Genomic DNA, 14698 nt, shown 5'->3' with positions numbered 1-14698 from the left:
TGTCATCTCAAATTATTGTGACAAAGCAGCCTTTGTCTCGGCAATGTGGATCACGTGGCTGCCTTTGAGAATGAGATCATCGACAAACAAGATAATGAGGGCCACCAGACTTTTCTTCCAGAAGATACAAATTCAGATCTGCCAATGACCTCCGAAATCCCTTCTAAAGAAAGAAAGCATCAATCTTCTGATTCCATGCCTGAGGTTCCCGCTTAAGGTGATACAATGACTTCCTCAACCTGTAGACCATGCCCTCTGAGTTGGGAACTTCAAATCACGGGTGTTGATATATATATATATATATATATATAGAGAGAGAGAGAGAGAGAGATTTATTACAATTTTGGTCATGTTTTTTATTGATTTAGTACCATGATGTGGTGTTCAGGGATTCTTCTGCCACAGAGAGAGAGAGAGAGAGAGAGAGAGATGTAGAGAGATGTATTTACGTCTTCAGAAGGCCTTGCGGGCCTATGAGGCAGAGTACAGTAAAAAAGAGTAGCCAATACAAGCCACTGTGGGCTGAGACAAAGGGCTCGCTAGGAGGGGGGGGGGGGGGGCGGGCAAGGCTGGAGCTGATCTCCTGATCTTTACTTGACTGTATGTGCAGGATTCCTTAGTGCACCCAGCCCTTGTAGTAGTGTTTTTTGGTGCAAATGATGCACGGCTCCCAGATCCACATGGGTTAGAGGAGCATGTTCCTATACATGAGTACAAAGACAATGTTCGGCAGATTGCCACATACTTGAAGGTAACCTATTTTTGCTTTCGGACCTCTCTCCCACCTCTTATCTCTGAAAGACCATTTTTCACTAGTATATGTTATCTTGGCGATGAACTTGGATTGAATTAATGAGTTATGTATGCCTAATTTGTTAATTCTGTTCAGCGTTATCTGAATTGCTGAATTTGGTGGTGTAAGTACTAAGGCTTTCTATTTGACATGCTTCCAAGTTTAGAAATCTACTACAAGCAATCCTTGAAGGAGTGACAATCCATTTTGGTGTTTTTCCAAGTGAAGATGGCATAACATGACAAATAATTTCATAGAGGGTGTTATCGATTTATTTGATGCTAGAGAGGTTGGAGCAACAACATGCCGAGGAGAACCTAGGGCCTAGTTTTTGATTCTTTTCAACATGCTATCTGAATAGCCGAATATCTTGGTGTGACAACTGATGCTCTCTATTTTACATGCTCGAAGTTGACCAAAGAAATCACATGCAGTCCTTGAACTATGTATGCCTAGTTTTTGAATTCTGTTCACATGCTATCTGAATTGCTGCATTTGGTGGTGTGATGACTCATGCTCTCTGTATCCCATGCTTCAAAGTTTACAAATATACCACATGCAGTCCTTGAAGTGACAACAAATCCGTTCTGGTGTTTTTTCCTTAGTGAAGTGGCCTAGCATACCAAAGAATTTTGTAGAGAGTGTCATTAATTTATTGATGCTAGAGAGGTTGGGAACAGCATGCTGAGGAGAACTTTGGGCCTCGCCAATTCTAGCACGGAGTTGTTGATTTGATCTCTTATGGCAGTTAACCTATCAATAATGTGGTCTAGATCCCCCTCCCCCAATGAAATGAACCTCTAGTATATTCCTTGAAAATGAATAATGTTAGCTTTGTGAGGCACTGAAAAGAAGCCAGCTGCCTTGCTCTCCGGAGCCCGGTTCAGTGCATGTGGTATCTTAGGAATTAGGTAGAAACACTCAGTGTGGTGGGCTGTACAACCAACGGGATCTTTGACCTTTTAAAGAATAAGATACCATCTCTATATAGAATGGATGCCTCCCCTTTTAGAGCCAAGCTTGGTCTAGAGATTTTGGTCTTGAATGCTACAAAGATTTACCTATAAAACATGAACTACGATTCTATTTACATCGAGCCATCTTTGAATGGAGAATCTTGTAACTTTCTAAGAATGCATCCCTGACATAGACCTGAAGTTAAAATTTTGTGCTGCTTGTTGACCTGAGTTCCCCTGAGTGCACCTGAGCCCTTCTGGCCCCGCACCATCTTTCCGCCCTGTGCTCTCTAGCTCTGCTTCTCCTACTTCCCCTCTCTTCCTCCTGTCTCAGCCTTTCGTGGGCTGCTTCTTCCATTACATCTAGCCTCAGTCCCCCCAGTGTGCTATGCCATCCCCTCTCCCATTTTTTTCCTTTTTTTTTTTTTCAAGAAAATTACTTTATTAAGTATGAAAGAAAACCGCGAGAGCAAGCTCAAATGCGGGAGTACATCGTGCTGTCTTGGCAGTGGCTGCTCTGGAGGATCCCTGCATGCTTGCTTAAATGGCCATCAGAGTGTGTGTAACCTGCAAGACGGCATCTGGTGAGGGCATTTCAACCATGTTGAAATCGCCCGCTATAATCCAAGCATCTGCAATATGTGACCAAGAGAGCAGTTCCTTCCAAAAAAGAACACGATTGCCTCTAGAATCGGGTGCATAAAGGTTTAAGAGACCAACCTTATGTCCACCAATCATAAGTATAAGTCACTAAGCTCTGGAAGGGACTATGATCCCGTGTCCAATCACCAAGGGGAGTATAGAAGAAGAAATAGAAATGCAAGTGCCTCCGTTGGTGCCCAAGGCGGGTGACAAAAAATTATGGCCTGAAAGAAGCTTACCTGACTTGGCACAATCCCTGACATCCAATTTGTGTTCCTGAATCATCAGAATGTTCATGGGACCCCCAGTGACACCTGGATGAAGTTGGTTACGAATCAGCTGCCTACGGCGGCGGTGAGGTACACTCCCGAGGCCCTGAACGTTCCAACTAACAATCCTCATCTGTGAGAGGAGGAGGCCGGATGGAAGATCCTATCCGACCTAGTAGCGGAGAAAGCCCTCTCTTGCGAAAAGTTCCTTCTATCAAGAGGAGGGAAGTCAACTGGGGAAAGCACACCCACACTTGCTGAGGGGGAAACTCTGTCCACGGATGTCTGAAAGATGTGCTCCCCGAGCATAGAGGGTACAAACTCCTCCTCTGCCTCAAACTCAGCCAAGTTTGCCAGTACTGAAAATGAATTCCTGCGAAGTACCTTAGGGGCAGGAGTGCGAAGGAGTCCTACGGAAGGAGGAGTGAAACCAATAACCCCCTTACCTCTGTCAGGTGTAGACAGGCGTGCAAGAGAAGAAGGGGGGTGCCGTTGCATGACCTTGGCATGAATCTGCATGACCTCATCCATGACTTTGGCATTGTTTTCAAGTAAGGCACGGGTCTCTGGAGAAAGGTTCTCCCTAGGTGAGCGCTCATGTACATGAACAGGGGTAGGAGCAGTCTCATCTGCACATGGAACCAAGACAGGAATGTCTCTTGCGTGAAGAGACGGGTCTGCGGCCCTGTTCAGTGGTAGCCTGAGGTACTTGCTCCCCAACTATGACAGGCACCCAACGGGGGACGATCGAAGCAGGACGTGCTGACTGTCCTGTCTGTGGTGTAGAAGTATCACGACGAGAGGCTGATGGTCCTGGATGCGAAGCCAGTCAGCCAGTCTAGCAGTGCGTGAAGCGGTAGGAAGTGGTCGTGAGGAAGATCCAGGTTAGGTAAAGCTATGAGGCGCACCTGTGGATCTTTTAGGTCTTTTCTTTTTCCTTGGGCAATCTTTGGCAAAGTGCCCAAGGGTCCTGCAAATCCTACATTGATCCTGTCTCCCTGCAATCTCGACTCTTTGTCTAAAGAAGAAGGAGCCATCTGGACGCTGAAGCATAATGTGGTCATCCGAGATGTTAGGGTCAGAGACAATGACCTAACACGCTCTTGGATAGGTTCAACGTGCATGATTGTAAGCCTATTGCCACTTCCATGGAGCCGGGGCTGTGAAGCTTACTATGTATGATGTAGGTGAATCAGTGGATGTCACACTTTACAGCCAGGTTGTTGGATGTCTCATATACTTGTGCAATACCTAGCCCGATATTCAATATGTAGTATCTCAGGTGAGCAGATATATGCACAGCCCAAAGACAACACACATTGGCAGGCTGTAAAATGCATCTTCAGATATTTGCAAGGCACAAAATCTTTTGGATTGATGTTTCCCAAGGGGGGTGACTTGGAGATGCATGCTTACAGTGATTCAGATTGGACTGGAGACCATGATACCAAGCAGTCCACTAGTGGTAATTGTTTCTTTTTGGGCAACGCTTGCATTTCTTGGCTGAGTAAGAAGCAATCTGCAGTGGCTACTTCCTCATGTGAAGCTGAGTACAGGGCAGCTTTCACAGTGACAGTTGAGTGTGTTTGGCTGCGACGTTTGTTCGCTGATCTTCGTTTCATATTGGAGGGTCCTTCTCCAATTCTCATTGATAGTCAGAGTGCTATAGCAGTGGCAAAGAATCATGTGTTTCATGCTCGCACGAAGCACATTGAGGTTCATTATCATTATGTCAGAGAGAAGTTGCATGCAAGGGAGATCAGTATGATCTATGTGTCAACACATGACAATGTTGCAAACATATTTACCAAAGCACTTCCACATGAGAAGTTTGAGGCATTTCGCAGTGCCCTAAACTTATCTTCTTCTGGTGATTGATCACTACACACCACATTGGCACTGCAGGGGGGTATTAGAATTATTATTATATTCTAGGCAATGGCCAATGTAATGTAATAAGTGAGTTAGGGGTACTTTTACCTCCTAGAGGTTTTTCCCCTAACCACGGTCTAATCTCTAACTACGGTTAGTGATTAGATAGGGTTTTGTCACTTAGGCAAAATCCTCGTCTCTTTCATTGTACTTCACTTCAGTCATTTCAGTTCAGTACACTTTGGGGAGTGAACTACGTTAAGCTCACTCTCTCTTTGCACACTCTTGCTCTTCTCTTTTTTTCTCACAGGTGGCTTCATTGTTTTCTTTTTTGCAAAATGTGTGCTCCTCTGTGTAAATTAAGAAAAGGAGAAAAAGATTCACCTTGGTTGCACATCTCTTGGCCCATGGGGGTTTCACCTAAGGTAGAGACATTACTGAACATAAAACCCTTGGTGGCATAGCTCTTAGTCCAAAGAGTAGACTAAAGCTCAACAGCCCTAACTAAGAATCACCGCTTCCATCCCTACGAATGAGGGACAGAAAATGCTACATGTTTAAGAAGACAATGTGTAGGGTAATCTTGATTCCTTTGATCATTAGGCCAATTAATGTGAACAATCACTAAGTGATATAGCCTCTTTGTTTCACTGATATCTCTAAATATTATTCTGTTGAGTCAAGAGCCAAGATTGGCTGCTTGGAAGTTGCCAGCAAGAAGATGTTGAACATAATCGCAACTCAAGATATTCATTTGATTGCATTCATATGCTAGAGGATAACAAGTTCTAACATTTTGACTCACGCAATTTTAATGGCTGATGGCTGTATGTCACATCCATTTTTGACAACATTAATGCTTGTGTGAGAAATGTCACGTGTTAAAACCAGTGTTTCTCTTTATTATCCATGGAACAGAAAAAAGATGCAATTTAATTCTGCAATTTTGGCTCTTGAAATATAAAAAAGTGGTAAAGCGTTCTACAATTTTCATAATTTATTTGCGACAACCTATTGAAATATATGAGCTGCAATCATATTTCACATTTGTCTATGCTACTGAATGTTTTCTTTGTGTAGGGGCTTTCAAATGACACTCATGTTGTTTTTGTAACTGCCACACCAATAGACGAAGAAAAACGAAGTCAATATAACAGGTAACATGATGTGAAGTTCTGCTATTGCAAATGCCACTCAATAGAGATTTAGTATCAGATTTATTGAAACTAGGTGGCACATGCTGTTGAGGGGGTCGGTCGTACACTTGCAGAAGAAGTCCATGGGATTGTTATGCAATGAGGCTTCATGTGACCATAGGCAATACCAGCCCACTTGACAACAAGGTCAAGAACCAAGTGGGCCTCTAGCTGCATGAAGAGATAAAACAGATGCAAGAATAGGTATACAAGAGAATACACTAACAAGGCTTTGGATAGAAAGTAAGGCAAAACTCCATGAAAGAGATTCCCGATATATGGAAGAGTTACACTCAGGCTAGCTCGTAGCTGCTATCTACTTCTCTCATTCCTTTCACAACACTTAAATCTCCTCTATCATCAATCCCTACTGAAACAACGATGTCACCCCAAAATGTTGTCTCCTTGGTCTAGCCTCGCCCCACTGTCAAGTGGACTCTTCCATTGGCAGGGCAGATAACATCCTTCTTCCCATTGGTGCTGGCTGCTTCCCAGGTAGTATTAACATCCACCTGGGGAATACACATCCATATGGTTCCCAGGGAGTCTTAACATCCATCTGGTGAATAAACAATCCATAAATGCAGCTAAAGAAACGACACAACGAATGGTAGTCATTTTGGCTACCGGAGCAGAAGTTTGCTCATAGTCGATTTCCTCTTCCTGTGCATACCCTTGGCAACAAAACGAGCTTTGTATTCTGTGCCATCCATTTGGTACCCATAACATTATTCTCAATGGGAGAGTCGACCAAACTCCAAGTGGCATGCTCTTCAATGGACCTAATTTCAAATTCCATAGCTTTTTGACATAGGGGATGACCTGTGCTTCCTTATATGTTTGAAGCTCAACATCATCCATAACAGGCACTACTGGCACTGCTGGCACTGTTGGCACTACTTGCACATGCCAGCAGGGTTAAGATAGAAGCAGAGAGGAAATATACACACTTGCAGATCATCAAGGCATAATTTACCTCAGCTTAGTGTGCCTTGTCCTTCCTAAAGAAGGCTGACTTTGTGCATCACGAATGGTCAACCTGGCTGTTTTTAACTGGCAGTACCACCTGCTCTTTGTATCCTGTCCATCCCCAATAACTGGCTGCATATCTGAAACATGTGAGGCAGAAGGATCTATCCTATGATGTGCTAGCTCATTATTAGAAGCATTTGAGGCAGGAGGTGGTTCTTCAGGGACATGTGAGGCAGGAGGTTCTAACCTCATGATGTGGCAAGTCATTAGGCTCAAACTGAATCACATTCACAGGAGCATCATCATCAAATGGTATCCCAAGTATCTTAGGCATCATGCTCGCATTCTTATTGAATGCAACATCCCTGCTAAAATACTGTTTTCCATAAGAAAGTTTGATATGTCAAACCACTGCTTGCAAGGAGTTATGTTCTTGGAAGCACCACTATTTAAAAACCAAGTATCATGAACTGAAAATAAGGCATCATGTGTGAAAGTTGCGTCTATAGACTATGCATGCGAACCTCCCTAGGAAGAGATTTGCTCTATTACAGCATGGGAGTATAAACAAATATAATGTTATTTTAACAAGCCCCTTTGACATTGTTCATAGATCTCTATCCCCAAGCCTCCTCGAAGTGTATAAATATATGGAAATGATTTGTGCACAACATTGTTCTCAGATGGACAATAATTCAGGTCAATGAAGCCATCCTCAATACAATCCTGAATATAGTAATAACGAAATTTTTTTCCATGAAAAGGACTTTACTAAGTATGAAAGAGACACCAGGAGCAAAACTCATGGTAGATATACGTCTAAAGGATATGCTACTCCACCGTGCAACTAAGATACCTAGATCTACAAAACATACACCTATTTCAATATACAGACACATAAAGGATACCTATTTCAATATTAATATTTTCATCATACACCAAGCTGTCCAATTGCAGGCCTGGTTGGGTGGCACAAAATATCGAACTAGCACATGTCACACCTATGTATAAGCCATCGGAATTGCTTCTGCCAGAGTGACCTCCTCAAATTGTGAAATGCATCATCTCTCCAAGCATCTATGCTAGACTGAATTGAAAAAGGAAGGTGTCCCAAGCTGCTCTCTCTCTCTCTCTCTCTCTCTCTCTCTCTCTATCTCTCTCTCTCTCTCGCGCGCGCACGCGCAAGAAAAGGACTCCTATTAAGTATGTAAGAACCTCCCTAAGAAAACTCATAGGAGAAAAGCATCATGGAGTACATGAAATGCACACTAGAAGGGCAAAAAATAAACTCCTAAATGGAGCAATGAAACAACCAAGGTTGATGAAAATGCCATCTCAACCTTGTAAGTGACTCCAAAAAGAGAGGGGAGTCACTCCATTCCTTGAAATACTACCCTTTTGCTAGAGCCTGCGAAGACCCCTACATCCTCACCCATATGGCCATCAAAGTTTGTATTGTGTTTGTCCATATGGTGGAAAAAGTGTGAGCGAGATGAACATGTGACTGTCTAAGGTCTTTGTACACCAAATATGCCAAGCTGATATGCTCACTAGAATCTCCCAAGACATATCCACTGAGGCATATGTAGGTCTGTGTGGAAGTATCAGAACATCATCGAAGGAACATCATATCGTGGGATCAATAGATCCCAAGAGCGGTCATGTCTCTCGTATACCTCGTGAGGCCCGTAAAGGGAAAGCCAAGCTACCAATCCTCAAGGGAGAGTGTGTAAAGGTGCTCAATAGCTTAGCAATCCCTTTCCAAAAAAATAAAACCAAAGAAAGGAACCTTCTATTAATGCTTGAAAGACTTCATACAAAACAGCAGCCCCAAAGGTGTTCAGTATGGAAAAGACTGTATAAAGGCTGAAAGAAGGAAAAACCAGCCTGTTCCAAAGAAACCTGGCTCACTTCCTGGGGATCCCTGGTATAGGGGCTCTAATAGCTAGGTGGGGGGACTATACAACCAACGAATCCCTTGCGGAGTGAATATGTAGAAAACTCCTGCAGGCCAAGCCTTGCAGAAACGTCAGTGCCTCGCAACAGTCGCCGTAGAGCTTGGGGTCCCACGCTCCCAAGTGGATCGCAAGGTGTAGATGATATCCTGCTAGATGGCGACTAAGGTAGCCGAGGGTGGAACCAGATGCTCACCCATCACCAGACTACAACGAGTAACCCAAATGTTCCACGCTGTGATATTGGCTACTACCTCCCACATGCTATCCTTCGGAGGAGAATGAGGATCCGGGCTATCAGGAGGGAATGCCTCATGAAGCTCTATCCTATGAATGCTCTAACCCTGTATCCGGTAAGCTAGAGAGACCTCATCAATCTGGAATGCGTGACCTCCCTCAGTCAACCAGGCCACCATCCCCCAGGTGTAGTCCCTCTGAAGGCTCTGCATGCGGGTCATAATCATGAGGGCTCCCATCCAGATCCTCATTGTGTTGCGACAGCTCCAGAGGCAGCGAGGGACCGTCTGCAAAAATCAAGCAGAGCAGCAGTGACATTGCCTCTCCTCCACCCACATTTGCTCCAACCACGGGCCTATGGGCAACCCTCCATGGGCGGCCAGCTAGAAGTAGGAGATCTTCCTCGGCTGCAAACTGGACCATAGGCACGCCCAAAATCTGGATCGGGGACCTCCTGGGGCACCCAATGCCTCTCCCTCGGAGGGGTCCAAGTCGAAGAGTCCATCTAAAGCCTCCTGCCAATCCGAGTGGTATATGAGAAGAAGGGCACCTTGTCCATCTGCTCGGCGAGGCCGATCCTGGAAGGCCAAAACCACTCTCCTGGATCCCACTGGACCTCCCTCAGGGGTCTACCTTCCCAAAGCCAGGGGTGCCATTTGGGGGCATCTTGCTCTGGTATGCTGGGAGGATCAATGTGCCACTCCTTTTTGAATCGGCCCACCAGCTTGATCATCTGCCAATGAATCCCATCCAGACTTCTGCCCATCTCTGGGTCTCTCTCAGTGAGTGGCCGCTAGGCCTTACATGGAAGAATCCAGGCTGTGTGCTGCCTCGCTGAATCATCATCCTCAAGGGGACCCTAGTTTGAGAAAACTGACCCAGCCATCTGCTATCCATCCACACACGGAGTCCCTCCCACCAAGACTCGAGGATGGATAGGTCAATCTCCCTCATCCGCTGCCCTTCCCCTTGCATATGCGCTATGGCTCCAAGTCTCTCCTCTGCCTCCATGGGTAATCTACTCCATTTGCCAAAGGAACAGGCCGGGCCACTGTCCCACTGTGCCCATCCGATGTGAGTCCATTGCTCGAGCATACGTCCATCCTGATCCCTGATCTCCGGGTGCCAAATGAGGGGTTGGCGCTCGAACTCCTCTCTGCAACTGGGTTGATGAGGCCCTTCGCTAATCTCTGCCAGACCCTATGGAGGCTCCTCATAATGGGGGAACCCTTTTTAATAAGGGGGGCCTCTAAAAAGATCCATCTGGTGAGTGCTGCCACTGCCCCCAAAGTGTGTGGGGTGTTCCTAAGAAGCCCTCGCTGCAAGAGGAGCTTCCAGGGCTCTATACCATGGGTGAGACCGTGCACAACCAACCTTTCCAAGAGGGCTTTGCTCTGCATCTCTGGATCAATGATGCCCAAGCCTCCCAATGCATGGGGCATGATCACCGTTCGCCAAGCCACCCGAGCTCTGATATTTCTCGTGCCGTCCGATCTTGCCAAAGGAAATTTTGAAACAAACGTCGGAGTTGTCCAATGCATCCTCTGTGAAAACACCAACAGGAGGCAATGTACCAGGCCATGGCAAGGACTTGGTTTTCCACTAAGGCATGGCCCACTAGGGAGAGTTTGGCTGAGCTCCAGTAGAGAAGCTTGCGCCAAACACTGTTGTAATATCGGCATCCAAGGTATCTCACTATGTGGCCCCGTGGAATCCATCGGAAGCCAAAGGCAATCCCCCACTCTCTAATCTCATGTATCTCCTCAGAGCCTGTGAAGAAACTTGCTGCGGTGCCTGTATAAGGCTGTGTCATTTGCAAACTCAGAGTCTAGCAGCTATCTGATTGGGAGCCTCAACCGTGTGAGGCCCACTACCTACAATCTCAAGTAGTAGCCCAATGCAACCACCACAAAAAGGAAAAGAAAGGGAGCTAGGGGATAGCCCTGACAACCCGGCAAGAGAGAGGAAAGGCCTCACCCGTGTATCCACCGACAAGCATCTTTGACTAGAGCTCCCCGCGTAAAGCGCAAAGACTCCTATAATCCATCTGTCTGAGAAACCCAACCTTTGCATAGTGCCCTCCAGGAAATACCACTCCATGCTATCGAAATCTTCTTAAAGTCCAAGAGAAGGATGGCCAAAGGCTATGACTCCTCCCTGGCCCAATCCACTGCCTCCCAGAACGTGAAGATATTGTCCAAGATGATGTGGTAGGAGAACTCAACCCACCGAACCTCCGTGTCCTGGAGCTCAAGGCGCGTGCTCTCATATCTGTCATTAAGTCACTGGGATCCTAGGTCCTGCTCCCTTAGCCTCTGTATGGAGGCGAGGTCTCGTCGCAGTGCACGCTCGTGCTCCTAAAGAGCCCTCCTCCATCTAAGGACGCGAGAGTGCATCTCCTCACTGCTCCTCTAAATCGCATCTGCCACCCACGAAGCCAGCCCTCGTGAGGTGCTCAGTCTCTGATTGCTGCCAAATCTCTGCCATAATTTGCTGAATCTCCTCATCCTGCAGGAGGTCCTCTGGAATGCGGACCCCCTACTCTAGGTAGAGTACCGCTGGAGAGTGGTTTGACATTGTAGTGCTTGCTAGAATCCCTGTAGAGTTGCCTCTGTGGAGTGCCCAGTCCCCAACGTAGAAGCGATCCAGCCTCTCAAGCGGTCCACCATGTCTCCTCTAGCCGAATGAGGAAGCGGAGGCTGCTAGGTATCCTGTTGGAACTCTGGCTCTCTCCACGGGTCTCTACCACTAATCGTCATGATGAACTGCTCCCATGTGCTCCGCTCTGATGCTGGCGTCTTGGAAAAGGAGGCACCCCCTTCTTGTCATCCTCGAACTCTAGGTTGCTGAAGTCTCAGCAACAACAATCTAGGAGTCAACATCTGGTAGACACTCTGTCATCCTCCTCCAGAAGGCCGGATGTTGCTATTTGCATTGCGGGGCATACACATTCAGGATCCCGCGATCCTGGACTCTCCCATCCTGGCTCCCATCGAAATTGCCCACTAAGCTCACCCTAATTGTAGACCTCTGGGGCTGCTGCTTGGGAGACCGAGATGCAGACCCCTCCACTCCGTCCTACGGTAGGAGACCACACCTCTGGGCCTCTCCTGGGAAGAAGGTGATGGCGCTGTCGGATGTCTGATGCTGAGAACATGTGCTCCTGCATCAAAAGGAAGTCCATTGCTCGCCCTACCACTGCCCTCTACAACTCTTGCCGAAGGATCAAGTACTGCAGGTTGACTACGTGCACAGTCGTGAAGCCTGTGCATGTTCCAACTCACTATGGTCCAACTCATGAGGACGGGGAAACTGAAAACAAGGCTCGCCTATGAGTGGGTGCCTCTTCTAGAAAAACTGCCTTTTGTGACTTTGAGGAGGGTTTGAAGGGCGAGTAGTCTGTGTCCGTGCGACGGCATACCAGGGTGGACACCGGCTCTATGCCAATCTTCCGTGCCCACCGCAACATGAAGGGGACGTCCACCCCGAACATCTCAGCACATTGCCGAAGTGGCTAGTAATGTGTCGGATTAATCCTTGCCTCAGGTGGCAATCTAATAACCCCTACTATAAAACCATATATCGGCTTCTCCCCCGTGAATCTCAACTAGAAGTTTATTTCAGCACGCCAAAGATCTATCAGCATTGATCACAATGGTCTTCTATGTCTCTCCTCACTTCACTGGAAACTCTTCTCGAATAGCACGTCACCTCTGTGCAACCACCGACTCACAAGACCCCAACCGCCATCTTAGACCTCCATGTCTCTCTCTGCAAGTGAACCGACTCCTCTTGCAACAAAAATTATGGAATTCTGCCTTTTTGAACCGTTTCCAAGAACTCAGCACGAAGCTAACCAATCCATGCAAGCAGCCTATCTCTTCTTATGATACCAAAGAGCATTCGGCCTATCAAAATCACGTAGAACTGCACCCATGTTCAACTAATCCCACGCTAAGAGAGCAACATACAACCACCTTAATTCACAATCTCGACTGAGATGAGCTATTCAAAGCTTTATCGAAGCTAGCCAACCAGCACGTACTACTGGAAAGAGCCAAGGACTCCTTAGATGGAGAACCGGCCACCCTCAAGCAATCAAAAATCTTTGAAACAACTTCAGTCATCGCTGAAATCAGCGTAGATCTGCTACGACCAGCGCATAGCTACCAAACAAGCCCGCACTGGAAGCGCACCCTTTCACAAAGAGCGACACCAACAGTCGTATCAACAGCAACAACTCTAGAACTAATCGAGGAAAAACCACTACAGCTCTCGATCTTGATACTGTGCAAACATCAACATCAATTGAATCAACACCTGCTCCACAATCCTGTCGCAAACTTGGTTGATGGTGCCTTCATGTGCAAAGCTTCACGTCCTCAACCGTTATCGCTGGTCCACGCAGCTGTCTTGGTTCCTATTCTAAAAGTAGTCGCCCACACTATCTATGATTGTCTGCAACACCAATGGCTGCTATGAACTCGCCATGAGCCCTTGTCCATGAACCACTGGAGTGTGCAAAGGTTTAACAACCTTTAACCGACGGATCCAAACCAGAAAATACCCCCGCGATCGGCAACTGTGGATGTAGATGGTGACAAATGAAAACCTAGTGCTAGAGCAATCAACTGCTCTTTCCAAACCAGAACAAAGCCAAACAAATTTATACACAAATCATATCAGCTTTCTTGACCTTTGAGCCAAGACTAACAATCAAGGTGGGCAACTCCCACCATGAACTGAGATGAGCACAAGGCTCATGAAGAACGTGATCAACTGCCCTCTTCAACGTGAGCCGAGCATGAAGATGATTGTGAACCTAGGCTGGCTGCCCTTCTTATAGATGGCCAACTGGTAATTGCTTTTCACTTGCTTTACTTCCCCTCCCTTGCTTTTCCATGTAAAAAACCAGTTGTGGATTGGTGCTTTTCCCATCATCAATAGGAACCATCCCTTCTTTTCTTTCCTTGTGGCCCATTGTGCCTTCTCACCCTCTCTTCATTACTGGAATGTCCCTGAGCGTATTCCCCTTGGCGGTCTTCATCCATTGCACATAACGGAGACAAGGCTCCAAAGGTCCACATCCAAGCTTCCAATGGCCATCCAATCATCAACTGGCGACAAAGTCTTTTCATCATTTCCTGCAATCAGGGCTCTCCATACAAGCGCATAGTTATTTCCAAAATATATATTCAATACAAAGTATCATCTCAAAAAATAGAGGAGGCCACTATCATGCTATTCACTAGCTATCATCTTCTACCGTAACTGTACGAGCTAGACATGATCCTATCAGTGCTACTTTCTCCTACACATGAGTGCTCTTATCTATGATCTACATGGCATTTTCATCCGATACAAAAAGATATCAGTCGCACAAAAAAAGCTTATCAATGCCTCTTCCGTAGATGGTGACCTCTTGGATGTGGTCTCCTTCTAGTGTCAAGCTCGCCTGGATCCACTCTTTCACCTGTCTCCTTGTGGGAGTGAGGTCCACTATTCTGCCCACAAATGCCTTGTCCTGAAGTGACTGGACCGCATGTTGCACCTGTTGCTTGTCGGCTGGAGAAAGGATAACCTTGACAGCTGTGGGATTCGAAGGTGTTGCCATTTGAGCCCTTCTGGCCAGACAAGTGTCACCACCAAGCTTACTTTGTCCGTGGCGTAAGCCGAAGCTGTGCGGAAGAAAGAGGAGGGGTGGAAAAAGGGAAAAGGAAGAAAGCTTAAAGAAAGACGGTCAAGAAACAAGGGCGAAGGCTGCCCAAGCACTTGACAGTCTAAAAGAAAGGCCTTTGGCTAGCTA

At 46.4% G+C, this 14698-nt stretch overlaps 1 protein-coding gene across 1 annotated transcript in view; it reads left to right on the top strand.

Annotated features, from left to right (window-relative positions):
* Positions 1 to 14698, top strand: part of LOC147886243 (GDSL esterase/lipase WDL1-like) — a 45226-nt gene that overhangs the window by 10724 nt on the left and 19804 nt on the right. The window contains exons 3-4 of the mRNA XM_087395831.1: positions 611 to 751; positions 5613 to 5689. Coding sequence (XP_087251957.1) covers positions 611 to 751; positions 5613 to 5689 — 218 coding nt within the window. The remainder of the gene's footprint in view (positions 1 to 610; positions 752 to 5612; positions 5690 to 14698) is intronic.

The sequence above is a fragment of the Dipteris shenzhenensis genome, chromosome 24, assembly GCF_047967505.1.
Source record: "Dipteris shenzhenensis isolate YYH24624 ecotype China chromosome 24, Dip_SZ_1.0, whole genome shotgun sequence".
NCBI lineage: Eukaryota > Viridiplantae > Streptophyta > Polypodiopsida > Gleicheniales > Dipteridaceae > Dipteris > Dipteris shenzhenensis.
The sequence above is the reverse complement of the archived record's forward strand: the minus strand, read 5'-3'. Positions and strand labels throughout refer to the sequence as shown.